At 38.7% G+C, this 27,516-nt stretch overlaps 1 protein-coding gene across 9 annotated transcripts in view; it reads right to left on the reverse strand.

Moving 5' to 3' along the window:
- The window catches only part of LOC136841729 (glutamine and serine-rich protein 1-like), a 132,013-nt gene that overhangs the window by 37,776 nt on the left and 66,721 nt on the right, over positions 1–27,516 (reverse strand). For all 9 annotated transcript variants that reach the window (XM_067108979.1, XM_067108972.1, XM_067108978.1 and 6 more), the window contains 4 exons: positions 23,913–24,053; positions 13,594–13,742; positions 8,763–8,798; positions 3,983–4,092 (listed from right to left, as the gene is read on the reverse strand). In XM_067108979.1, coding sequence (XP_066965080.1) covers positions 3,983–4,092; positions 8,763–8,798; positions 13,594–13,742; positions 23,913–24,053 — 436 coding nt within the window. The remainder of the gene's footprint in view (positions 1–3,982; positions 4,093–8,762; positions 8,799–13,593; positions 13,743–23,912; positions 24,054–27,516) is intronic.

The raw sequence follows: 27,516 nt of genomic DNA on the forward strand, positions 1-27,516 counted from the left end.
CTGTACTAACTGTCCATTTTATCCAGACATTACTGTGGTGACTGTCCCTTTTATCCAGGTATTACTGTGGTGAGTCCCATTTATCCAAGTATTATGGTGCCACCTGTCCCTTTTATCCAAGTATTTTTTCTGTGTTGACTGTCTCTTTCATCCAAGTATTGCTGTTGTGACTGTCTATTTTATGCAAACATTAATGTTGTGACTGTCTCCCAGGTATTACTGTTGTGACTGTCCCATTTATCCAGGCATTACTGTAGTGATTGTCCATTTTATCTGAATATACCGTGGTGGCTATCCCATTTCTCCAGGTATTACTGTGCTGACTATCCCTTTTATGCTGGTGGTATTACTATGCTGACTGCCCCATCCGTCCAGGTATTACTTACTGTCTGTCCCTTTTATCCAAGAGTTACTATGCTGCCTGTCCCTTTTATCCAAGAATTACTGTGCTGCCTATCCCTTTTATCCAGGCATGTGGTGACTGTCCATTTTCGCCAGGTATTACTGTGGTGACTGTCTATTTTATCCAGACATTACTGTGGTGACTGTCCCCCAAAGTATTACTGTGGTGGCCGTTCCTTTTATCCACATGTTATTGTGGTGACCATCCCATTTAACCCCCACTAAATCTAAACACAGCCCCCAACTTAACTGAAACACCCCAACCTAAACCTAAGCACACCCCCTGCTGAACCTAAACACATCCCCACAAAGCCTAAACACATACAACCACTAAACCTAAATACAAACCTTGATACAGAATTATTAATCACAGGAAAGAAAACCAATCTCAATAATATATTTCTACTGTATCAAGTACATGAAATTACGTATAATAAACCTGTGGAGCTTATTTACCACATAAGTTACAAAGAGAAGGGGGATGGGGAAGGGGAAGGGGGTTCTTGGTTTGAAACCTACCCTATTATGTAAGTTGGGTTAAATGATGGCCACTTCCCAAATTTGGTCTAGATTGTTGAAGTGGTTACAAGATAAATTACAATGGGAAGGGGAAGGGGGTATGGGTTAGAAATCTACCCTATTATCTAAGTTGGGTCAAATGATGGTCGCGTGCCAAATTTTCTGAAGATTGGTCAAGCGGTTCAGCTTTCTATAGCACACTAACATACAAACATGCACTTTATATATACATATATCTACATACAGGCAGTCCAGGGGTTACGACGGGCTCGGCTTACGACGCTTTTCAAATAAATTCATCAAATATTATTTTCTGGGTTACAATGCCTGTTCCGGGGTTATGACACCGATGACTCTAATCCAACGGAAGAAATATGGTTCCAAAATGACAGAATGGTCAAATTTTGGAGGTTTTTTATGAAAAACTCAATAAAAATGCAGGTTACATCGTTTTCAAGACACCCAAAGGATTAAAAGTTACGTTTTCTTATGATTTTCTACAATATTTCAGGTTACAATGATTTTTGGCTTGCAACACGGCATTGGAACGGAACCCCTATCATAAACTGGGGACTGCCTGTATATATATAAAATATATATATACAGTATATATATATATATATATATATATATATATATATATATATATATATATATATATATATATATATATATATATATATATATACATGATATATATATATACACACACATACACATATATATTCAAATATTTATATAATATATATAAATATATATATATATATATATATATAATATATATATATATATATATATATATATATATATATATATATATATATATATATATATATATATATATATACACAGTGTATATATATATATATATACTACTATTATAATATGTGAATATTCTGTCAAAGTAATGTGTTCTGTAGTTTTTTTGGTATGTTATCTGTGTTTTGGTATGATTTTTCTTTCAGATATCTCATGTGTTGTGAAATATCGCGAGGTGATTTTGTAATATGTATGCTTTTGTACAATGCTTGTATATATTTTCTTTTGTGATCGTCCTATATGGACTGAAATAACATTAATAATGTTTGTGGGAGTCTCAGATTCTACAAAGGGTTGGTGTTTTGTGTTTGCACAACTGTGTGTACTCAGTTGGGCCACAAATGGGTATGCAAGGGAGAGCACTCATGTTATCTTTGAAGAGGGATGACAGGTTGACAGCCGAGACTCGTTCAGAGACCTATGTTTGTTGAACAAGTGTCCAGCCAGGAAGTTAGCTGCCAATCATTCAATTAAGGGGCAAAACATACATTGCTTCTGAATCAAAGAATAAATCCAAGAATAGGCTGTTTATTCTGTAGAAGTAGTAATTCTGTATTCTGTTTATTCTAGTGTAGAGAGAGGAACTCGGTTTATTCTAAGATTTTGTCAGTGTAACCTCTTTCTTTAAATGACTAACTGGTAACCAAGGTTTGGAGTCATAACAGTTGTTGGTGAACCAAAAGTAGTTAGTTAGAATAGGGAGCTGGTAGGATAAGGTGGCAATTTCTCTCTCTCTCTCAACCCATCCTTATATAGAAGGGTGTAAAGTTATGGTCACTCTCCCACAATACATGTGAGTTTTGTGAATGGTTAAAAATACTTGCCTTGTACAGGCATTGTAAAGTGTATTTACTGAGGAATAAGGAATTGTGTAATGGAGTGCAGAGAGGGGTAAGGTAATGTGTTATTTGCTTGTTTTTTACCATGGTAACAACTGGAGTGGTTTTGACCGGCCAGTGAAGAACAAGAGGAATTTGTTTCTGGTGATAGAAATGCATTTCTCGCTATAATGTGGTTCGGATTCCACAATAAGCTGTAGGTCCCATTGCTAGGTAACCAAATGATTCTTAGCCACGTAAAAATAAATCTAATCCTTCGGGCCAGCCCTAGGAGAGCTGTTAATCAGCTCAGTGGTCTGGTTAAACTAAGATATACTTAACTTGGTAAAAAGTTAATGTATGAGTTTGGTAAGAGGTGAATATGATTTTCATCGCTAGACAAGCCCTGTAAAACCAGATCGCCAATAACCGGGTACTGCCTGTACTGGAATCAGGCACTCTTGCATAACTTTCACATTGTCAGCGGTGGTTTGTCCAAACCAAAGCCTATTCAATATGCATATTATAATGGCACTCGCTTTCTATACTGACGGAGAAAAGACTCCTACTTCTACTTTTCGCTTTCATCATAATTTATCAGGTTGTGGAGTAGAGCTCTATGCCCTACCCCTTACACTGTATCCCCTGACGTCCGTATCTGTCTCTTGTGGCTGGACTTTACCACCCCTTTTTTATTTCATCACTTTTTTGCCTGTAATGCTATAAAATATGGCAAGGAAAATGTATTGTCCCCAAAGCAACGTTTTACTCTAAATCACTTGAATCTAAAATTCCTCTCTACTATTCAGAAATCATGAGATTAAAAAAAGGAATAGGATTTGTCACGTGTAAGATTTTTCAAATGCAATTTTAACTTCCTGACGAAATTTAGCTTATAAAATGCATTCACATTTACCGCTTGTGCATCATAAACACAGCATTACTCTCATGAACATGGAGAAAGAACCCAAAATATTTTAAAAACCTTACTGGCCTTTCTTTCGCCTTATCATTCTTACTAATACAGAGAATGAATGCCTTTGAAACAGCAACGAGTCCCGAGATTATATTATATAACAACAGTGCTACCAGCCCTTGATACACAGTTGCACTTCAATACAGCATGTACTCTATATTACCTTGAAATAAAAAGAGCATTCACATATGCAACCTGCATTTACTACCAACAAGAACAAGTTATTTCACAAAATTTTATTAATTAATACAAAAAGAAATAAAAGTAATTTCCGTTGGTTGCAAAATAGATAACAAAAAATCTTGTACATATCCAAACTCCATGTTTCTTGATATTTGTAATTACCTTTTTACATGTCCATAATTTCAAATTTTATGCAACTGCAATGATGCAATAGAAATTAAGTCTTAAAAGATGCAAACATTTTTTGTAATAAGACAACACTCACCATTTTCTTCATAAATCTCCTTAAGAAAATTGTTATCCAGAGCTTGTGATATTAACGTTTGCAGGTAGATTTCAAAGTCTGGCATATGAGATCGCAATTCTTCAGATATTCTGGAAAAAAAATTACCACCTCTTTCAATATCATTCTAAAGTCAAAAATATTTTTACATTTCTAACAAGAACATGTACTAAGTACCAAGCAATCTTTTTCAAAACAGTTCAAACTTCATTAACTACAATCAAAACCCAGCATCCATTCTCTCTGAATATTTAATATTACTGTCATTAATAAATGTAACTATCAATTTCATAACTTGAATCCCAAGTTTACTGCAAAAAAAAAAAAATAAATAAATAAAACAGTGGCTTGATAAATAACATTATTATAAATGATAAAGAACAATCACGTTCTTTAATGATGGTGATAAAATGAAACCATTTCCTCTGTGCAAATCTTGGTATTTTGTAAAAAGTAACAAATTTTTATAAGTAATTTGTATTTTTCAAACATACAAAAACCAGAACCTTTTATATAGAAGTAAGGAGTAACCTTCAGCATGACCTGAAACGTTCACTGAACTTTATAACAAGATAGTTAACTGGCGGTTAAAAGCTGTGAGTGGGGGAATACCCCTCACTTACCTTACAACACTAGCCACTTTTCCTTCTGCCAAAGGGGCCAAGCAGAGCAGATAAAGTAGGTTTGTCTAACTAGCAAAGTTACAAATTACTTTTAAAAATTTGCTATTTGTTGCTACCAGAATACAAACAATCACCTTTTAAATTGGAGACGTCCATCGGGTAGGAAGTAGTCCCTGTCAACTGACTTGGAGTTGAACACCACCCAGATATGTCATGCTCCTAGTTATGCATACAGTCAGGGAATGTCTTACTACCAGTCTGATGAAATGGTCAACAAGATCAGTAAGGCCCTGGGTCAGAGTACCCTAAGCTAAAGTAATCCAGCAAGATACTAGAGTAACCACCGCAAGTCCACAGAAAATATGTAGGGGCCACCAGCGGGTGATGTCCCTCTGATAGAATGAGAGAAGGGATGCCTACAACCAAGGTACCTACCCTAATTTCCCAGAATCACTTCAAAGCTATTCTGAACAGGCTAAAGCCAGCCATACGGCCTGACTTCATGTACCCTTGAATGAGTATAAAGGGTGCAGTCCTCTTCCGAGGGGTTGTAAACTCATGGGGTATACAAGAAGCGAGAGAAGGAAGGATGCTCCTAAGCATCTCCTCTTATGCTAGCCTAAAACAAATAACAGGGTTATGTACTCCAACCTAAGAGGCCAGGTTCTTCAAGAAGTATCTGCAGCTTGCAGTGGGCCTAAAAAGCATCCAGTTAAGTCATCAATCAAAGGGTCAGTGGGAAGGACCAGAAAGGACCAGATAAAAAAAAAAAAAAAATCTGGAGCTGACAAGTCATTCCACTCCACTTCACACTGAGATAGGACAAAAGGGCAACAAAGACCCCATCCTTCTGAGACAGGATGCCAGAAAAAATTCTACTCTCTGCTGGGACTATATTGGTCAATCTTAGTGTCCATAGAGAACACTCAAACAAGGCTATGCTCAAGAGATGGGCTGCAAAGGACTAGTTTATGTCTTGTTCGATGGAGAAAAAGCAAGTCCTACACAACCTGTCAAGTACAGACAGCACCAACAAGAGGGGAAGTTCAACATCATCTAACTGAAGATAGCCTGAAAGGAGACAGTTTCAGCAAAGGTGAACAAGAAGTCTGTGACCTGCTGTACTGGTACCGAGACTGTAGACAGTCAGCAGCACTGGATGCCATTTTACTATCTGCCACGAAGAGTACCCAGGATCAATTTGTACACACGAGTGATCAACACTGTTCATCACCCACCAAGGACAATCAGGTTAAATGGTGGAAAGCATAGCTGCATCACACACTTGGTAAACAGACCCGATAACAGCAAGGGGGATGTGCAGATCCATCCCGGTGTGAGCCCAAGGGCACACAAAGGGATGGGGAGGGAGCTGCCGTCTCATGTAAATGGGCATGGGTGAATACAACAGCTGTGCCAGAGGTATGATACAGGCCTCTGATCTGGCACCTCTGCTCACTTGCAATGAGTAAGAGTGCACAAGAAAAGTCCTCCTGGACTTCCTAGGTTAACCCTTAGACTTTCCCTCTTCCTCCTAAGTGGAGGAATTAAGTCCAGGGATGAGGAGGATGAATAAAAGCTCAAGGATGAGGTGAACAGAAAGTATATTTCTTCCTTTTCCCCAAAAGCAGAGCTTGTCTTCCACATCAAAAGGACTGGTCTGGAATGGGAGACATTGAAACATCTGCAGGGACTGCAGAAATGCAGAAAACAGCAGCTGTGTTAGAAGAAAGTTTAACATTCCTATTTTCTACCAGATCATCAAGGAATGCACCCAAAGAGGGAACATTAATAGTAGGCTAGAGCCTTATGAAAATAATTGTATGACGAAAACTGCTGATTGTCACATAATTCCTAGTCTCCTCACAAGATATGAAAGGGGTTTGTTACATTGTGGGTAGGACAGAAAAGAACAGAAGGGGTCCACCTGCAAAAACCTAAGTCCTCCTGCCTCCTCTTATCATCAACTACAGTAGAACCCCGGTCCTCGACCGTACCAGAACTCGACATAATCGGATTTCGACACGAAATGTTGGGTAAATTTTGCGTCAGAGCTTGAACAACAAACCAGAATCCAAACCGATGAATCATATGATGTTTGTAATAAAGAAAAAAAAAAAAGTTTCGGTTGGCTGTCGCTAGTTGGCGTCGTTGGTAGCATTCTTCCCATGTGTATTTAAAAGCGTTTAAAGCCTACAAACGCTTCTGTTGTTGTTTGGAGAAGTACACGGTTGTACAGGTATATCATCATTTTTTTGGCTTTCTGTGCTGAATTTTCATCCAATCATGGTCCCAATATGTTAGGGTATCATAACATTTATTGAAAGATGCTTTGCAGTGATTTTGCACACTATTCCAGTAGACTCTGTATTAAATTTACCATAAATGATGAAGGTAAAAAACGTTTATGTAATTAGTACCGTGACACACCACTAGGATGGCGCTAAGGTTTGTTTACATCCGCTCATGCCACAAGCTGCAGAGTGCCGACGTAATTAAGGAAATTTTTCTTAATTTTACGATAACAGACATACAGTAATTTGGCTTATTTTTAATAATGTATTATTAATTTACTGTAATAATCAGGCTTGTTTTTCAATATTATTATTATTAACAACAGTTTTTGTGTGTACCCGTTACAGTACATTCTGGTAGTGCCTATAGGCTACCTAGCCTAGCCTAGCCTATGGTGCTCGGTCTACCATCAGTAATACTACCACATTGGTCCTAAGCCAATTTTTTTTTTATAGAGTATGCATTTAAAAATGTAAAAAGTGCTTCTGATACGGTAAGTTATTTAACTCCGTTTTGTATAAAAAGGCACGGTTTGGGTAATGACTGGTGGTCAAGAATGGATTAACCCATTTTCAGCTACTTCTTATGGGAGAAATTGATTCTGAATTCTGGAACGGATTAGCGTCGAGGACCGGGGCTCTACTGTATCACCACTGGGGAGAGGACCAGATTGCACATACATCACTGGGAAAAGGCTGAGTACAATCTTTATCCCTAAAAATGAGCAGTATTTGCACGGGTCTACCAATGAGGACATGAAGTGACCACGTGGCCACCCAAGTCCACTGCACCAGCACTTGTCATGTTTTTTCTCCATACTGAAAGAAACACAAGACCAAAGTGACACAATATACAATCAGAAAGTACACAGTACAAAAAAACAAAAAGCCTTCAATATAACTTAAAAAAAAAAAAAAATGTGGCAAGCTACTCATCCAACCCAACAACCACACAATGAGGAATCGGGAAGCATGTCCTCACTGCCTGACAGACGAAGATGGTATGGATAATGTCAGTTGGTGAATGAGGGTATTCCCCAACTCATCCTTTTTAACCACCAGTTAACTACCTAGTTAAAAAGCTCAATGATTGTTCCAGCTTGTGCTGAAGGATAATCCTACATAAGAGGCGATGGTTTGTATTCCTGCAGGGCCATATACACTTAAAATCCCTAAGCTTTAAGAGGACTGTCCTCATTATCAGACTGACTCAAACTACATTAAAATTTCTACAAGTTCTTGCTTGATCTGAGAGACTACTTGACCATTCCAGTTTGTAGCTCTGCTGTCCATCTGCTGCTCTATGAGGGCACTTGATCATTGGTGTGGGTCACAAAGGTCAAGAGATTTGGCTTTCAATCAGCCCAAGAAATGAATTTGCTAAAGGCACTAATGTTCCTAGAGAAACTAAGCTCTACAGATTCATGACATGCAACCAGGATCAACAGCCTCCACTTAGTGGCAGATGGGAAGCAAAACAACCATAAACCAGAATAGTCAAGTGGTCAGGAATTCAAGAAGTTCAGCTTCAATGCATCATTCTTTACTTGGCAAGTCAGAGGTGTATTGTTGTATTACATTTTACCTGACCTCTGATGGTCTACCAAAATCCATAATCCAGTACGGCTTTGGAACTAAACAAAAATATATGGTATATCTTTATTGTGACTCAATAATGAAGACACTTTTGTACTGAGGAATATTAAAAAATTAAATTCCCTTTAACCCCATGAATCTTCTGTACATTAAATATTCTAATGAAATCATTCATTAGGGAAAAAATGAAAGCTTTATACATTGAAGCCACTGGCCTACAACAATATATAAAAAAAAAATTCTACTTACTCGAAGTTTTGGGGCTGATTTTTGGGAAGATACACCCTGCAAATGAAAGCAGCTCTAAGTACATTTTGTGCATGAGTTTGGATATTATCATTGATATTATTAATATAGTTTAACCAGACCACTGAGTTAATACTCTTAACTCTCATAGGACTACCCCAATGAGCTTGATTCTAATGGTTACCATATCTCCTGCCATACAAGACACCTTTTTCCAAAAAAAATTTTCTTTAAAATTCACTCTGTATCTAATATAATACACCAATTGTTAGATTTGGGTAAGCTTAAGAGTTATAGTTACCAGTGCTACAAAATATACTTGTGCATCATGCAACCCTTAAAATTTTGTCCTAAAAACATGACTTCATCACATCTTGTGTACTGTGCAAGTTACACTTTGATAGACTGTACTAGGTTAGGCTTACTGTGCCTGTCTCAGTTTTGAGAAAGTCCACTGATAATGCATATAATATCTAAGTTAGCTGTTGACTAATAAACCTAAAAGCATACATTCACTAGGCTACGTGTGAAATGTAATACAATCATTTACTATTAAGGAAAAACTGGCATAAACAACGCCAAGTACTGACACTAACAACTGAATCAAGAAAGAGCTATTTGCCAATGTTAGTCAACATAACTATCACACATTAAATTATTAACTCAAAACAGCTGAGTCTGAACATGTAAACATTACCGGAATGCAAATGGCGCATGACCGCAATGTTCATATTCTATAATACAATAACGATGTGAAAGTAATCCATTCAATATAAAAGTAAGCAAAACAACAGTTTTACCATAATTATCATAATTTAAATACATCTCTAGTATTTGACTTTTGCAAATACATACTGTTGGTGTAATAGATTAACCAGGCCAAACAGTTCACACAAATACACTTTCTGTATCTCATGTATGGTCCAGTCCTCTACAATTTAAGATAAAAACCAAGTTCTGAAAGGTTGTATGACAAATGAGTATATACGGTAGATTTACACCTTGACACCACTATTTGACACAATAGTTCCAATACGACCTCATGAGAAAACACAGGTCTATAAATTATTAGGTAATGATTACATATCAAAATAACACTAAAGCATAAAAACTGACTACCGTAATTCAGAAATACATTGTTTGTCAATGACCTTACGTTATTTACTTCCATACACTGTGACTCCTCTAGCTATCGTAACATTTTGTTCTTCACTTCTGAATAAGGATGAACCATCAGTTAATTATCAAAACCAAAATTATATATAAAATCTGCCAGATTATTGTACAGATGCTTTGGATACCATACAGCCAATGTTGTTTTGGCACTAACGCCTTACACAAATGAAACATGGCAACATCATCAGCCTCACGATATAAGAATTTTCAATTGTAAACAGTAATGTCAATAAACCTTCACTAAAATGGTCAAAAGCTCAGAAAGGGGAGGCCTGGGGGAGGGCTATGAATTTAGGGAAAATGTGTGGGCCAAAGCCTGTTGAGGGGAGGCCTGGGGGAGGGCTATGAAGTTAGGGAAAATGTGTGTTACCATTTTTCTTGGGCTATGAAGTTAGGGAAAATGTGTGTTACCATTTTTCTTAAGTATATCTTGCCAAATTATATGTGGGTCTTATATGGCAGGAAGTACAGAATATTACATCTTATTTAATATATTGAAATTGTTAAAATTTTAATACCGGATAAAATTACAAATGTACAAATGGACCTGATAAAATGACAAATGTACAAATGGAATTCCATCATACCAACTTGAAAGATCTCCAAAGGATAAGTGTCATACTGTGCAAGCCCATCTAAGCTCAACTAGTCTAAGAAGAAAAGAGTAATTCTTCAGTGAAACTTTCGGAAGAAACAGGTAAATAAATGGACCTAGTAAACGGAATTAATTACATTGGATGCTATTGGGCAATCATAAAGTCAACAAGTCAGGAATTCTGTGAGATGTACACAGCATTACACACACAAAGGAAGATGGCTAACTGTTGGGAAATCAGGGATCCATCAACACATGCATATACCTACCAACAGTCTTTTGTTTAGTAAACACAAGACTGGCAATTCTGAGTTATTTGAAAACAATGAATATGGAAATTATAAGTAATGGATTGGTAATGACAGAACAAATGATACAAGGAATGTATCACTAATACACTTAAAATATGCTTGAAATATTGAGAAAGCATCTTTTCCACATTGGATTAAAGAATCCAACAATCTCCCAACAATTCACTTTAGTGCTTAACCCTTTAGTTCCTAGTGGTGAGGTCTCAACCACATATTTACCAAAAACAGATTGCTGTTTTGAGTGGTTAATTACTGTTTGGCTTGTTCCAACAGGTATTGTTCTAAGTCTCAGGAGTGTGAGGAATAGTTAAGGTCCTTTACCATTCTTTTCTTTTGAATTAGTTTGTCAGAAATCGTCTTTGAAGTTGGATGTGTGCATAATGGCAGAAAGAGGTAGTACAAAGTAATATTGAATTTATTTTTTGTCAAATCAGTGAAGTCCATGAATTATGAAATTTGTGGATATGTTTAACAGATATACAGTATATTTAGCATTTTTCAAATACTAATATTGTTCTCATTATTTCATATTATGACAAGTAAGTTGTTGAAGTGGTTGAGTTTTCAACCACTAGGAGGATACGCATCCACAAACATAATTTGTATTTTTTCTTTTATTTTCATTTAGAGGAACCAGGGACTCACTATTGCCCAGATTCTTAATATGTTAGATGAAGATGATGAATTAGATGATGTAATAGCTGTGGGAATTCAACCACCAACAGTAAGAATGGAGAGTGATGAGGACTTTGAGGATGAGGAACCTCAACCTGGTGCCCCAGATTGCTTGTCTAGTTGTCAACTCAGGAAGTCTCCCCACATTTCCAAACCCCAACTAGATTAAATATAGAGATTTCACCCCAATGCAATTGTTTGATTTATTTTGGGGAGAGGATCCTCTTGGTGAAATAATAAAAGAAATCAAGTTGTACTGTTTGTTCAAGAATACTCCAACATAGAACCATCTACAGTATTCCTGAACTTCAGGCATTTTTGGGCATCCTCATATTCTCAGGCTATTCGTCTTATTCTCAGAGGTGGATGCACTGGTCCAATGATCCTGATCTGGGGTCAAAGATAGTGAAGGATTCCATGAGGAAAAACCTACTTGAAGCTTACATGCAATTTTTGCATTTCAAGGATAACACAGAATTAGATACAAATGATAGATACGCAAACCTCAAGCCTCTTGGTTGACCATTTGCAAAAAAGGTTTATGGAAAATTTTGTGCCTTCTCAGCACCTTTCTGCTGATGAGGCAATGATAGAATATTTTGGTTATAATTCTTTGAAACAACACATAATTCAGAAACCAATAAGGTTTGGGTATGAAGTGTTCTGCCTAAACATGGATCTGGGTATTTGGTCGTTTTTTAGTTGTATCTGGGAAGAAAAGGCCCCTACAATGAGGATCTTGTGACACAATTTGAAAAATCTTCTGCCACAGTCCTTACACTTTTGAATGTACTGTCTGAAGACAAAAAGGATCTGGCACATCATATTACATTTGACAACCGTTTTACATCATTAGAACTTTTGTGGAATTGAAACGCTGTGGTTATGATGCTACAGGAACAATGTGATTCAATCGCATTCCTAAACAATGTAATATCAAGACAGTGGACACCATGAAAAACAGACCAATGGGCTCCTATTCAGTGGCCCAAGCTCAAAATGATGGAGCCAGTGTTATACTGGTTCGATGTAGAGACAACAACGTTGTGACAACAGGCTCTACTATTTATAAATCGTGTCCAGTTGAACATGTTAGAAGATATCCTAAAGATGCAGGATGTCGAATCCAAGTACAAAGACCATGTGCCATAAAGAAATACAATGAATCTATGGGAGGTACTGATTGCCAAGACCAGCAAGTTAATAACTACTGAATAACACTGCATGGTAAGAAATGGTGGTTTCTAGTTTTCACCTGGTTGGTTGATGTGTCTGCTCAAAATGCTTGGCTAATTGGATATCATGCAGGCATAAAAAGCTGCAATAACATTTAGAATTTTGTTTTATTATGAATTATCACCTGTTACATTTTGGAGTTCAAGCAAAAAGCAGGGAACGAAAATCCGACGGTCTTCCAGGTGTTGGTGAAATACAGTTCGATCGTCAAGATCATTTGTTGCACGAAATGAAAACAATGCACGTCGACGTTGTACACAATGTGGATCCAAATCAGTATATGGATGTGTAGCGTGACAAGGGGCTGTGTCCAAATTTTTTTGTAGCTTATCATAAACGATAGTAAGAGAGCTAGGGGGTCAGACAGTGATTTGACAAGTTTCTCAAGCCCAATTTTCTTCAATAATTATTTGGGATGATTGAGTATGAGGGAAGAGGATGTTCTATTTATGCTACGTTTATCAAATCATTAACATCTCGCATTTATATTTTGCAAAAACATGGAAATATTTGATCCTGGTAGTCAAATCAACAACCAGCCAGTAATGTTCAGTTCAGAAATAAGCCGATGCGCATCTCCCTAGTGGTTGAGAACTCAACCACCTTATCTCTAGTACTAATTAAAGTATAAAAGAATCAAAGTCATTTTTATTTACCTCTATGTTAGGGTATTCATTTACTAAACATAACCCAAATACAAGAAAAAAAATTTTTCCACGAACAAAAGGGTTAAATATATAAATACATCACCACCATAGGATGGTGTAAATGAAAAATAATTTCTAATATTTCAACTCTCCCTCACCAGCATCATAAAAATTATAAAAGTAGATTCACTTACATTTCTTCAGGTTTGTCTGTGTCAGACTGTTCATCCTCTTGATTTTTTATGCCAACCATTTCGACCACGGTGTCATAGCGGGACTGGAATACGAACGTAACTTTCACACCAACATACAGGGCTTTTGCCTGGGATGTCCAACCTGAATACTGCAATGTAAATATATACAAGCTATAAACTTTATTTTTAAAACTACTGATACTGTATTGTTTGCTGCCATCGTAACAATAACTTGACAGGCCTACACTCATAACCCCCTATCCTGAGTACTACGAAATGAATTGCATCTGAAAATACATAAAATACAGTACTGTAGTTTAGCCTAACAAAAATATAGCTGACTACAGCAGTTCTACCTAATTACAGGGTATGCTTACAAGAAATACCAGAGAGAGAGAATGTGGTACTTTACCTTTATACAATGCACACATACTGACTGGAACATAATAGCTCAGTGTTGAGAGAGAGAGAGAGAGAGAGAGAGAGAGAGAGAGTGGTGCTTTAGCACACATACTGAGGAACATAATAGAGAGAGAGAGAGAGAGAGAGAGAGAGAGAGAGAGAGAGAGAGAGAGAGAGAGAGAGAGAGAGAGAGAGAGAGAGAGCGCATTGTTTTGTAGCTTATGTCAATAGACAAAAAGGCTTTTTTTTTATACTGAATATTTTGCATTTTATATATCTTGTGAGCATACTCATCAAGTAAAACTACTGCAATCAGCTACAGTAAGAATGGTCCTTATCTCAACAGAATGCATACAAGCAAGTATACACACACACACACACACATGTACCAGAGAGGGGAGGGCATAATAATTGCTGTTTTTACTTATAGGACTTACCTGGTAGTTACATATAGCTGTCGTCTCTGTGCTGCTGCAGAATTTTAAATTTCAGCTAAGCATGCTAAAAAAACACTTAGGTGATCCCTCTGCCAGCCGCCTCTATAGGTAACAAGGAACTATCCTCCCAACTGTGTTCTAGAACTCCCATTAAGTTTTCTGCGAGGCCAGGTAACACGGTCCTGGATTTTGATAGTTAATTTTTGTCTGCAATTATATAGGTATTTCTTTGTGGTTTTGCTGTATTAGCGCTTTGCTTTGTAGTTAGGAATTAATTCTTTGTACAATATGTCTGATTCTGGTTCCCAGTATGAATGTTGTGCTTTGGAGCTGTCCAAACACCGTTTGCCTAAAGCGACTATCAGCCCCATTCAGTTTGCTCTTCATGAGGAGTAAATTGTAATTCAGAGAATGTATGTGAGAGATGTTTGCGTCTAACAACGGATGAATGGTCAGCCTTGAAGTATCTGGAGTTAGGACAAGTTAGGAAAGCTTGAAGGTCATCATCTGCTAGTCAGACAAGAGTAATTCAATCTGTTAACCCCTCTCCTAATGTAATACTCCTTTGTCCACGACCTGTTGATCCCAATCTATCACCGTGTCAGGTTAAAAGTCCAAATGGACACTAAATTTTTTCAGCTGTGCTTTCAACCATCAGATGGGCAAGCCACATTGAAAAATTGGCTCCTCAGTGAAGTGTTAGTGGAGAGGTGTCTGTTCGGCCCACGTTCTCCAGGTCTAGACACTCTGTCGGTTTCCTGGTTCAGGGAGAGAGGGGCATGTCGAAAGCAGGGCTTTACTCAGAAGCAGTCACCTCAAAGTATTCCTGATGTGCATTCCCAGGATAGCTTCCGCCACACGCCATAAGCTGCTGGGGATGTGTCTTCTAGTGGTGATGTTGGTGACTCCTCTCGAAGTGGGCGCTTCAAGCATTCTTCGCCCTCTCAAGAGGTCTCGCGCCGTCTCTCCTGCAGCGATTCTGAAGAAAAGTGTGTTGCGGATCACTTTGTCTGGGCTGTGTATCTGGGAGGATCCTGAACCTTTTTCCTCGTATCTTCAGTCAGTCATTCCCCTCGTCGGAGCCCCTACGACACTATTGCCAATGTTAATAGCGGTGTTCGTTCAGGAGCATCTACATCTGGTCAGCCTCGCCATGAGTGTTGCCTCCTCCCCTGCTACGGTCCAACAAGATCCCCGTTTTTGTCGCTCAAGTCAGAGACAAGTGGCGGATCTTATTCAGTTCTTTTGTGGCGCTCGTGCTGCCGGGGAGCACCTGTTGAGTTGCCACTGCAGATGCGCCTGGTCTTGACTCAGAGCCTCCCACCATACCAATGAAGAGGCTCAGCAGGCGCTAACAGCTGCTTCTCTGGCTCGCATTCGCCACATTCGGTTGACAACATGCCTAGCGTAGTGGTATCCACTTCGAAAAGCTAAGCGTAAGCGCCACTTCAGCTGGCGCGGCACCACTGGCCAGTTGACGCCACGCCGGCATGGTGCGGTAAAGGCTTTGGAATTCCATACGACCTACTTTTAGATCGAAACTGTTCCTGTGCCAATTGTCTCCTGTGTCTTCTGTGAGCGAAGAAATGCGAAGAAGATGTAGAAATAGAAGATGACTTTCAGGAATCAGGAAAATCGGGTTATAAGGAGTTACTCAAGTTTTTGTGTGGAAAAACTTTGAGACTCTTTTAAACGCCGACTCCGGCTTCTCCCAGATCGCCAGTTTAAGGATAGCATATCGGATCAGCTCGCTTTTACTACATACTGATTTTGTGATTCGTCAGGCTATCAAAAGGTAATTCTGGCTCTCAGATGAAACGAAGGCAGAAGTATGTTTGTCTTCCACCCTCCAAGATTGGCTCATGTATAGTGTGTTGGTCTGTGAGGAACTGGAAAACGTTTTTCTTTGGTGTGTCTGCCTCCGCTCAAGGAGACTTCTCAATCTGAGTGGATTCAGAAGTCACACAGCTCTTCAATCATGAAAGATCTTTATCACGCAGTCAAGTTGAATCTCATCTTCAAAGTATTTTTAAATGTTGTCAGGTCATCAGTTTCTCTTGATTGGTCAGTGGCGGCTCTGGCTAGGAAAGTCAAAGAGTCGGACTTCCGGATCGCCAGTCGATGGATTTCACTTGATGATCGACTGCATGAACAAGGGGTATGCGATTGTGCCTTGGAGCTAACTTCAGTTTTGTAACCGGAGTTCTGAAGAAAGCGACAACTCTGGTGCTCTTTTTGGCGAAGGGGTGTTTCCATGGCCAGAAGATCTGCTCTCCTCTTTGCTCGCTTTGTCGAAGGACCGCCGTTTCCCGAAGAATTGGTTGAATTGCTGACTCTCGCACAAAGCAACACAGGACCTGTTGGCTCAGTCAGCAACTTAGAAAGAACATATCGGTAGCTACTTCCACAAAAACGATTGTTTTGGACATCAAGGCAGTTCAGAGGCAGGATCTTTCTCATTATAAAGTTAGGTGGGAAAGGAAAATCTTCTGATACTTCCAGATTTTCAACAAAAGAAATGAGTGTGCTGTCCTCCCACAGCAGTAGGTGCAGGCTTTCCAGTCGTTCTCGAGCCTGGTAAGGTCACTCCAAGATCACTTGGACGCTGGTGATCGAGAGGTATATCCCCATTCAACAAGCCCCTCTATCGGACTCAGTGGATTTCCAACATACTCCAACGACTCTCAGAAGTTTTACAGCCCCTTAGAAGAAGTAGAAGCACTACTAAGGAAACAAGCCGCCAGTGGTCTGACCCCATGCTCTCAGTTTTACAACGTCTCTTTTTAGTTTCAAAGGCGTCGGGAGGTTGGAGGCGGTTCACAGGCGTGGCGCATTGAGCGTTTTTAAGTAAGAAAGGCGAAGTACCGATGGAAACGACGAAGTGGTGTTGGCATCTCTTTCAACGAGCGACTGGATGGTGCCGATGAGCCTCCAGAATGCGTGCCTACGTTCTATCATCAGGAATCAGGAAGTTTCTGAGGTTTGTTTTCCAAGGCAAGTTTTCAGTTCAGAGCTCTTTGTTTCGGACTGTCAACTGCACCTCAAAAGTGTTTACAGAGTTCTGTCCAGCGTTGGTGAAGAATCTTCACTGCAAAGAAGACCAAGGATGTCAATGTATCTGGGTGTTCTTCTGGCGCCTGCCTCCAAGCCAAATATTGGAGGACCTAATGAAGACATTATCTGGTAAAGGAACTAGGCCTACTGGTCCAATGTTCGAAATGCGTCCCTGTCACCATCACAGCAGATAGTTTATTTGGGAATTGAAAATGGACTCTCTGACTTTTCAGGCTTCTCCATCAATACGGTAGAGTCTTGTCTAAACATGATGAGCGACTTTCTACATGTCATGAGGTTTGCTCAGCCAAACAGTGGGAGATGAGCTTACTGGGGACAGCCTCGATGGAGAAGTTGAGTAAAACTTCAGAGGCAGATGGAGGAGCCTCTGGTTTTATCTAAGTAATGATTTACATAAAACCAAGCATCGGGTTCAGCGCTGTTTTCAAGATCTCAGATCAGATCAAGAAGAGGAGCTGTTCTGGGTGAGTCAGGAAAAGACTGAGAAATTTCTCTTTTATCAGAACTAGACCTACCGCACTCTTGTCCGAGGCGCTTGGATCAGGTGGGGCGACTGAACAACAAGGAATATTTAGGACACTGTGGCGGGAGAGAGCAGAAAGAACTGCACATAATGAAAAAGAACATACAGCGGTACATCTAGCCCTGATGCAATTTCGCTTAAGAAGTAAGGCAAGGTTATTCTAGTTCGATGGGACCTGCGACAGCTCTTGTATATCAAGAGAGCAGAGAGCTCATTATTCTCCTGTATCATTGATCAGGGCTTTTAAAATGGTGGGAAGAAGCAGTCGGTTATTGATCAGGTTCGTAAGGCGAGAGGAATGTAACAGCGGATCTTTTAGCGCAGGAAAGAATCAAGTCTCCTTGCCCGCGGAATGGACCTTACATCCGCGGTTTGCAAGCGATTGTGGAGTCTGTGGGGTTGTCCGTAGTAGACCTGTTTGCAACAGACAGAACAAAAAACGCCTCCCCATTATATTACTCCACAGATCCGGACGACAAGGCACTTTGAATTGGATGCAATGACAATGAGTTGGGATTGCTAGATCTTTCACGCTTTCCGTTCAAAATTATCAGGAAGGTCTTGGAAAAGTTCAGGAACCACAAGAACACCAGATGACTCTAATCGTTCCTTTCGGCCCATCGAATGGTTCTGAATCTTCTCCTCCTCTGTGATTTTAGGATCACTCCACGTCAGAGAAAGATCTCTCCAGACAACCCATCCTGAGGGTTTCCATCAGAATTTTGTCCGCTCTGACGTGGCCTGCAGACTGTCGGCGACTCCTCAGGAAGAAGTTTTTCAAAAAGGAAGTTCTGCTTATTACTTGTGACAACGAAGTCTTGGACGCCAGTATACCAGGCTAGATGGAATCAGTTTGAGAGACTGGTGCAATAGACTATGGAGTTTAAGTCTTCGCCTCTCTAAATCAAATAGCGAAGTTCTTGTTATCCCTTTTTAAGAGAAAAGTTGTCTTTGAAACACGATTAAGAATTGTCGATCAATGCTAGCGTCGATGTTAACTGAAGAAGGATCTGACATCTCTCGAACAATCAGGATCTAACAGATTTACTTAGTGCTTTTAATACCTCGGCTAGTTCTAAACGAATAACGTGAATTTGGACATGGATTCTTAAATGGATTTGTTCGAATCGGTGAGCCTTTGGCAAATGCATAAGCTGGCCAATGAAAACCGCCAGTAACACTGTAATAACCAGGAGGGTGGTGAGGTTCTTGCGGACAAACTTGTTGGTTCTCTCCGGGAAAAGCTGTGTGTTTGTTCATGTTGGGACAATAGCGAGAAGAACAGGTAGATCGAACCATGTGGGAGTCTTCGGCATTAGAGCCTTTCAGATCTTTATTGGGAGAAGGAGAACAAGAGAAGATTGTTGTGGTGAGGCTTATAAAGTTCTATGTTCATGAGACAAAAGGTATCAGGGGCTCTTCGGAGGAAACTTGTGGTGTTCTGTGAGAAGCAGTCAAGACCACTACAAGAATGCTCTTGCTTTTCTTCTTAAGAGAGAGATTATTTCAAACCCACCCATGTGGTGTCAGGACTCGAACTTGGGAACTCTGAAAGTGAAGCACATGAGATAAGAGCTGTAGCTACTTCTTTGGCTTTCAGGCACAACCTCTCAGTGCAAAAGATTGTGAATTCTACATTTGGCTGATGTAAGTGATCTTACGCATCGCATTACTTGTCAGGAGTGAAGACTGATTTCTGACAATAAAGCATTACCTTAGGGCCTTTAGTAGTTACTGACAGATTGGTGGGTGAGAGGAGAAAAGAGAACAGCATCATTGTATTTCTCTGAAGTTGGTGAGTTTGGTTGATGGATTTTGTAGGTACTATGTTGTTGGTTTAGGAAGTACCTACAATCTTTTAATTTTTATAATGGAAAGTTTTTAATTTTATATTTTGGTGATAGAGGTGATCCCTTATTGTTAATTTGGTTCTGCGCCCAGGCGGGAGCATACTAAGTCTTGTCCGTCCTGGCGTTGTCTCAAACGAAAATCTGCGATTGTATCTGCACGGATCCTTTATATCTGTCTATACAATGAGATAAGCTTTTTTCAGACTACAGAGACGTGCCGCTGAGTCAGCAATCCTTCAGTGAACTAAATTGTGTTTGATTTCTTAATATATGTGGCCTGACATGATCTAACCCACTCTAAAGGTGCCAATCAGCTATATGTAACTACCAGGTAAATCTATGAAGAAAAATGATATTTTTATGACAAAAAAATAAGGTTTCTGCCTGGTAGTTATCATACCCTCCCTCTCTCCTATGTCAAGTGGGCTTAAAACTTAATGGGTTCTAGAACATTGTTGGGATAGTTCTTGTTACCTATGAGGAAACATGGTAGAGGATCACCTAAGTGTTTTTAGCATTGTGTGAAAATTTAAATTATACGTGTGTCAGGCGACAATATGTAACTACCAGTGAGAAACAAGTAAAACCTTATTTATCATAAAAATATCATGTTTATGTTAAATGGAGACATGTTTATGGTCTTTCTTCATATTGTATTTCTCAAAAGGATATCCAGTAAGTTGGCCTACTGAAAATCAGATACAACAAATGTGGAGTACACACCATACATGAGAGAGAGAGAGAGAGAGAGAGAGAGAGAGAGAGAGAGAGAGAGAGAGAGAGAGAGAGAGAGTGTGTGTGTGTGTGTGTGTGTGTGTGTGTGTGTGTGTGTGTGTGTGTGTGTGTGTGTGTGTGTGCCTTGCTAGTTTGATCAATTTCTCCAGACAGGCCATGTGTCCCAAGAGGGAAAGCCAGTGCCTTGCAGGAAGCTTCCTTACAGGCCAAAATTCTCCATGAGGAGTTTGAGTCCAACACTGGGTGCCAACCTCTGGACACTTCTGGCAACCCCCAAAAAGTAAAATCCTTGGGAAATTATCTACATCTGTTCTAATGCATTCTTCTTTGCTCTGAAGTCTCTCTTAACATGCAAAGACTTCAAGTCGGCCTCCTACCGGAACCTGAAGGCTGAAAACTTCATTTATTTTTAGTAAAGCAGACAGCTGTACTCTGACCGAATCCTGATGTGGATCCACAAAAGGTCCTAGCAGTTGAAGAGGAGGAATGACTTTTAACCAGAGGGCCCGAAAGAAGAGGAGCACGCCTTTTCAATCCTGACATGAGTGAGTACCTAAGAAATTCTCTCTTTTCCTGTACCAAAATATACTCTCTTACTGTCTTAAAAAGAGTTTGGTTAAAGAGACAATCCAAAGGAGAAACCAAAACAGCTACCATCTTCTGAGCAGGAGAAACGTATAACGTAAGATAGATGCACAATTGTTCTCTCTTTTTCAAAACCGAGTTGGTTTAAGCATGTGAGCATTCACCTGCACCATCTGAAATAGCTTTGTCATAATCCCTAATGACTCCTCCCATGCATTAATACCAGCTGGTGCCAGAAACACCTTAATCTGGGGCAGAAAAGAGGTGACTGTACTGAACAAATGTTTGGCAAAAGTTAAAAGCTTCAAAAGCTCTAAATAGAGACCTGGACAATATCTCTCTTTCAGTAAGCACTTTGCCAGTCTTGGGAGCTTATCTCTTCAAAAGAAATCCAAATCATCTACCAAAGAAGGTTTAAGCCTCAATAATGAGCCCATACCATAACAGGCGGCTGTACGTGATCATAAAATAAGAAAGACAAATCATGACATTCTTAAAAGAAGCCTTGAACACCAGAGCCCAAGAAATCTCATTGAAACGTACTTTAATCAAAGAAGAAAGCCTGGGCTTCTTTCAAGATTTAATGGGAGCAGAAATACTCAGGGTTAACAGACCTAGTCTCTACTGCACCTCTTTCCTCCACTCTATGAGGATAAAGCAAGACGCAACATTCCTCTACTTCAAACTCCTCTTCCACCAGAGGAGGAGAAGAGGCTGCAGCAGCCCACTCCTCAAAATGAACCTCTTGCTCTACTGCAGGAGAAATAGGAAAACACAATCTGCTGCAGCTAACATGAGTTGATACAAGGCGGGTAATCAAGAGAAGACAAAGCACCACCAGGAGCCAAAGAAAATGGGGAAGGTTGGGAGGAGGGGGGAAGAACCCCACCTTGCATAAAAGCGGTCTTTACCAACCTAATACCATTACAAGAAGGTAAATCCTTAGATAATAAAGCAGCTAGAATGGCATCTAGCTTAGACACAACTGAAGATTCTGTAAGTGATAGCACTGGAAGGGAAACATTAGAAGAGGCAGAAGGAAGAGACCTGCTGATAAAAGAAAAATCAGGATGTAACAATTGGACAGGTACATTCTGAGAAGAGGAATGGCAGACAAAGAATCGGAATGAGAAAAAGAAGTAGAAGAGAATGTTCAATCAACTGAGTTAAGATAACATCAAAATCAGAACAACTCACTACAGACACATTTTTAATAACAGTCTATACCTATACCATTTGTCCTAGCAGTACTAACATCATCGTCCCTAGATTCTGATGAGCCAAAATTTCGTGAGATTTACCTTTATCAAAACAATCCTTTGGCAACTGGTGTCGGAGTATGGTAAATGAGAGTACAGTGATGAAGGGCATAGAACCATATCACCCTGAGAACTGACCCAGTTCACTGGCAGCCGACCCTTCCAACTATCGCAGGGAAGTCCTGAGTTCAGTTTACTGACAAGTGAGGGCACCAACACCTTACCTCTCAAAGACTGAACACGATGGGGGATCCAGAACAGTTTCCAAACATGAAATCCAGCAAACCTTTAACTAACTCAAAAATGAGATTTACATCTTGTTCTAACTTCTTGAAACACTTTTCCAGAACTGAACGGGGGGAGCAGAAGGTAGAGCTAAAGAAGTCTCAGGTCTAGCTGAATGAGTAGCAGAGGAAAGAACCAGAGATTGATTGAGACACATGAAGGCAAAGGCACTCGATCCCTACATTCTTTACGCAAGATCACACTCTAGACCCCTCCATCCAGCACAAACAGTGAATCTATTCACTAACTTAAAATTAAGCATCCTGCTAACACAGTAATCATTTCTACACAACATGACGTTCTTGGCTTTGCTTCCTGTGGAAGTAATCCTTATGAACGGAAGTATAATACTGTAAAATCAGCCACCAGCCAAACATCAAAATACTGACAACCTACTGCCATTAATACAGTACAAGGAGAATTCTGCCAAGATCTGAAACATTCAAAATATACCTGGTGGAGAACAGGTGTACCAGACATTCATCCAAGTCAGCCAAGCGATCTTCTTCTTGTCTACTGGCACAGAGATATAGCTCTCTTTGACAGTAAGATTAATCCTAAATAAATTACTTTTTAAGCATAAACTCAATGAAAAGCAGGTGTATTACACTGTGTTATCTTATTATACACTTGTCAGAACTTGCAAGACCTGAGAAAAAGTAACCAATGCTTTACTTGAAAAAACCAAAAAACCACAAAATATTTTTTCTGCCAGACGTGACAGCACATCTGGTAAGTAAAATTAAGCCGAAGAGCTCCGTATATTAAAAGATTCTTAAAATTGTGTTTTTAACAACTACTACATTCTGATTCAAACATTAAAATAACTAAAATATTCTTAATCAATTTTTAAATATTTTACTTCACTGAATTATGAATATGACAAGGGTCATAAAAAGGCTTCCAACATGACACCAAACCCTTTATGCAAAAGTATTCTTTTAACTGACATAGCTCAATTCAATAACACTATTTAACACTGTGTTATACACATGTACTGAAAATTATAAAACACTATTTTTATTCTGAATGAAATGCAAAGAAATTAATCATCTACCACCTTCTGTTTCTTGTTCATTTTGACATGACCTGACTAGTAGCAAAATTTAACTCTTAATTTTCTTTTTTTGTAGGACTTCCTAAAAGAAAATACAAAAATTAATCTTACCGTTGATATATTCCTGTACAAGGTCTTGCCATCCTTTTCAAAGGCCTGAAATTTTTGTAATAGGGACTTGCCATCGATACGCCATATGGGAGGGTGCTCCATCATGTCCATATCTTTCTTGGCCATAACAAAGTCCCCACTCTACATGACACAAAGAAATAGGACTCAATGAATGCACTGCATAATCATTTTCAAGTTTCAAGCAACGAAATAATTTCATACATGTGTCTCAACTGCCCCCATTATATCCTTTCAGAGTAACCAAATCAAATTAAAGAAAACTCTTAAAAAAACTGGATTTAACAATGGAATACCTTACTACTGATAAAATAAACTTGCAGCCAGCACAATTCCTCATGAATTAAATATTCAGATAACCACATAAAATCTTCAATGGAATAACTTAAATTATTCAGATTATTAAAAAGCAAAAACCATTCTCAAATAGTCATAAAGAATCACAGAAGCCCAAAAATAACATTATGTTACATCTATATTTAGGTGATAAAATAACACTCAAAACAAATGAAAATTGCAAAATTTTAACACAGAACAGTTAAAAGGCACACACTCAACATAAAATGGTTGCAGTTAGTGCTCTGCTGAAACAAGGTGGGAGAAGCTAGCAATCTTCAAACACAAACTTCTTGAATACACCCAGAACACCTATCACCCATTCCTACCGAAAAATAAATTATATAAATATATATATATATGTATGTATGCATGTGTGTATGTATATGTATATGTGGATATATATATATATTAAAATTAAAGTTACAGTCCTCCTGGGTCTCTGTAGGCTCATAGGGCAGGCGCTGATCTGTTTCCTAGGTCGACAGCCAGTGGGGGACGGGTCCCAATGCCTAAGACACGTGACCAGTGTGTCACTAGGTCCACTGTTTAACCCCCCAGCCCAATGGAGGGTACCTATTCTCCTACTGAACCTCTTGGGTTTTTTTGGACCTTTAGGTCGATGGGCTGCCAGATTTTTGCAGTGGCGCAATCTGAGTCATCAGTGAGAGGTGGGATTTGAACCCTGCCCCTCTCGACTGATAGCCAAGAATCATACCACTGAGCCACCATGGCAGATATATATATATATAGAGAGAGAGAGAGAGAGAGAGAGAGAGAGAGAGAGAGAGAGAGAGAGAGAGAGAGAGAGAGAGAGAGAGAGAGAGAGAGAGAATCCACGAAGGAAAGATAAACAATGGAGTGCTATGAGGCTTTTCGACTGGTGTCCTTTACTTAGCAGACTGAAGAAATATAAAAGTAAGTTTACAAAGAAAGCTCATATAAATGACAAATGGGGATTACAAAGGAAAAAAATATGTACCTGGAATCCAACATATTTATACTGTGTATACGTGTGTGTCTGTGTATATATATATATATATATATATATATATATATATATATATATATATATATATATATATATATATATATATATATATATATATATATTCTATGGAACCTATCTATAAGTCATTTGCAGGAAAACTCACCCATTTGCATTTTTTCATTGAGAAATATTCTATATTTCCCGGTTATATTCATGTCTAAATACTGTACTGTAACTACATATACATTTTATGATAAAATAATGATTTACAGTACTAATTTTCAAATGATATTAAATTTAACAAGATTATCTCTCTCTTACTGAGATGAGAGAATTTTTATGCATGTTTACTTGTTTTGTATGATAAATAAATGATTTACTAATTTTCAAATATGAATGTTAATGTACCAAAGATAGCAAAATATCAATTCATGTAAGACAATATAGTGAATTAGTAAGATTTTATTTAATATAAATTCTTTCCCCCATCGTTTCTGAAAGCTTTGGAGCGAGGGGGGGGGGTGTAACCTGTCAAATATCTTGACATACCAACCACAAAGGTAGATGATGTTGCCACTCGCAGGTCAAATTAATGTTGCCACTTGGTGATCAAATACCCTACGAAGGATACTGAAAAACCTCTCTCTCTCTCATCTAATCTAAATTATGTTTTTGTATTTCATCTCTCTCTCTCTCTCTCTCTCTCTCAGATAGATTTTTATGTTTATGTAACTTATGTTTATTTTTTTGTATACTGTAGTTTTATAGATAAACATGACGCTTCTGTTATCAATTTTTTTCACACTTTCCATACTATAATTACAACTTTTTGCATTTGTATAGTATATTATTAAAAATTTTAAACAAATACATATCATTCCCAGTCTTTGTCTCAGACTCTTCAGAGCAAGGGGGGGTGCAAGTACCTGTCAATTAACTCAACATATTGACACAGCCAATGAAGGGGAGGTAATGTTGCCCACAGATGGTCAAGGAGACTGAAAAATCCCTCTCTTTCTTTTCCCTTCATAAATCATGAATTTCCATCTTTTGATATCTAATGTACTTTCCAAAGTTAGTCTCTCTTTCTTTGTCATAATATGTAAAAACAAACACCCTCTCTTTCACTCTCGCGAAAGGATACTCAGAATGTGAGAGATGGATGGATAGCTACTGTAGATAGAAAGGGAGAGTGGTTAATAGAAAGATACTCTCTCTCGCTCTCTGTTATTAGCTGGAATGGTTAGAAGTATGTACGTATACTGTACATTTTTAAGGGTAAAATGTTTAAGATGACTGTGAAATGATATTAATAAATATCATCTCAAAGATTAATACAGTAATAGGATAACAGCTTAAGGTATATTTGATGTAGGATGCTAGTTCAAGGTATACATTTGGTATTTGAACTTCCAAGATAGGCAGTTATAAACATTTTTAGAGGGGGGTGTTAACCATTCGCAGATTTTAACTGTTCACGGGAGGTTGCGGTGCGCATCCCCTGCAAATACAGGGATTTACTGTATGCATGCATATATATATATATATATATATATATATATATATATATATATATATATATATATACAGGCAGTCCCTGGTTTACAATGGGGGTTCCGTTACGCCTACAGGCAGTCCCTGGTTTTAAATGGGGAGTTTCACGTTCCAAGCTGAAAATCATAAAAAATCCAAAGAAAACCTTACTTTCAATGCTTTGGGTGTTTTGAAAACAACGTAAACTGCATTTTTATTGAGTGTTTCATGAAAAAAAAAAACTAAATTTTTATTATTCTGCTGTTTTGTAGCCATATATCTTCTGTCGGATCAGAGTCTTAACACCAGAACATGTGTCGTAAACCGGAAAATAATTTCTGATGAATATATTTGAAAAGCGTCGTAACCTCAGAACATCGTAAGCCAGACCCGTTGTGCCCCGGGGACTGCCTGTATATACAGGCAGTCCCTGGTTATCCAGGGGGGGGGGGGTGTTTCCATTCCGACAGCGTGAGGATAAGCGAAAATCGCTGGTAACCGAAAATCAGTGCTTATCGGCGCCAATAACCAGGTATTGGCGCTGATGAGTGGAAATAGGAGATTTTCGATGCAGGAAATCAGCGATTTCCTCAGCAATTTCTGGTGCTGGAAATCGGCAATTTTTAGTACTGAAAATCGCTGATTTTCGTCGCTTAGACAAGCCTCGTAAAACTGGATTGCCGATAACCGAGTCCACCAATAACTGGGGACTGCCTGTTATGTACA

Source organism: Macrobrachium rosenbergii, chromosome 9 (genome assembly GCF_040412425.1).
Source record: "Macrobrachium rosenbergii isolate ZJJX-2024 chromosome 9, ASM4041242v1, whole genome shotgun sequence".
Taxonomy (NCBI): Eukaryota; Metazoa; Arthropoda; class Malacostraca; order Decapoda; family Palaemonidae; genus Macrobrachium; species Macrobrachium rosenbergii.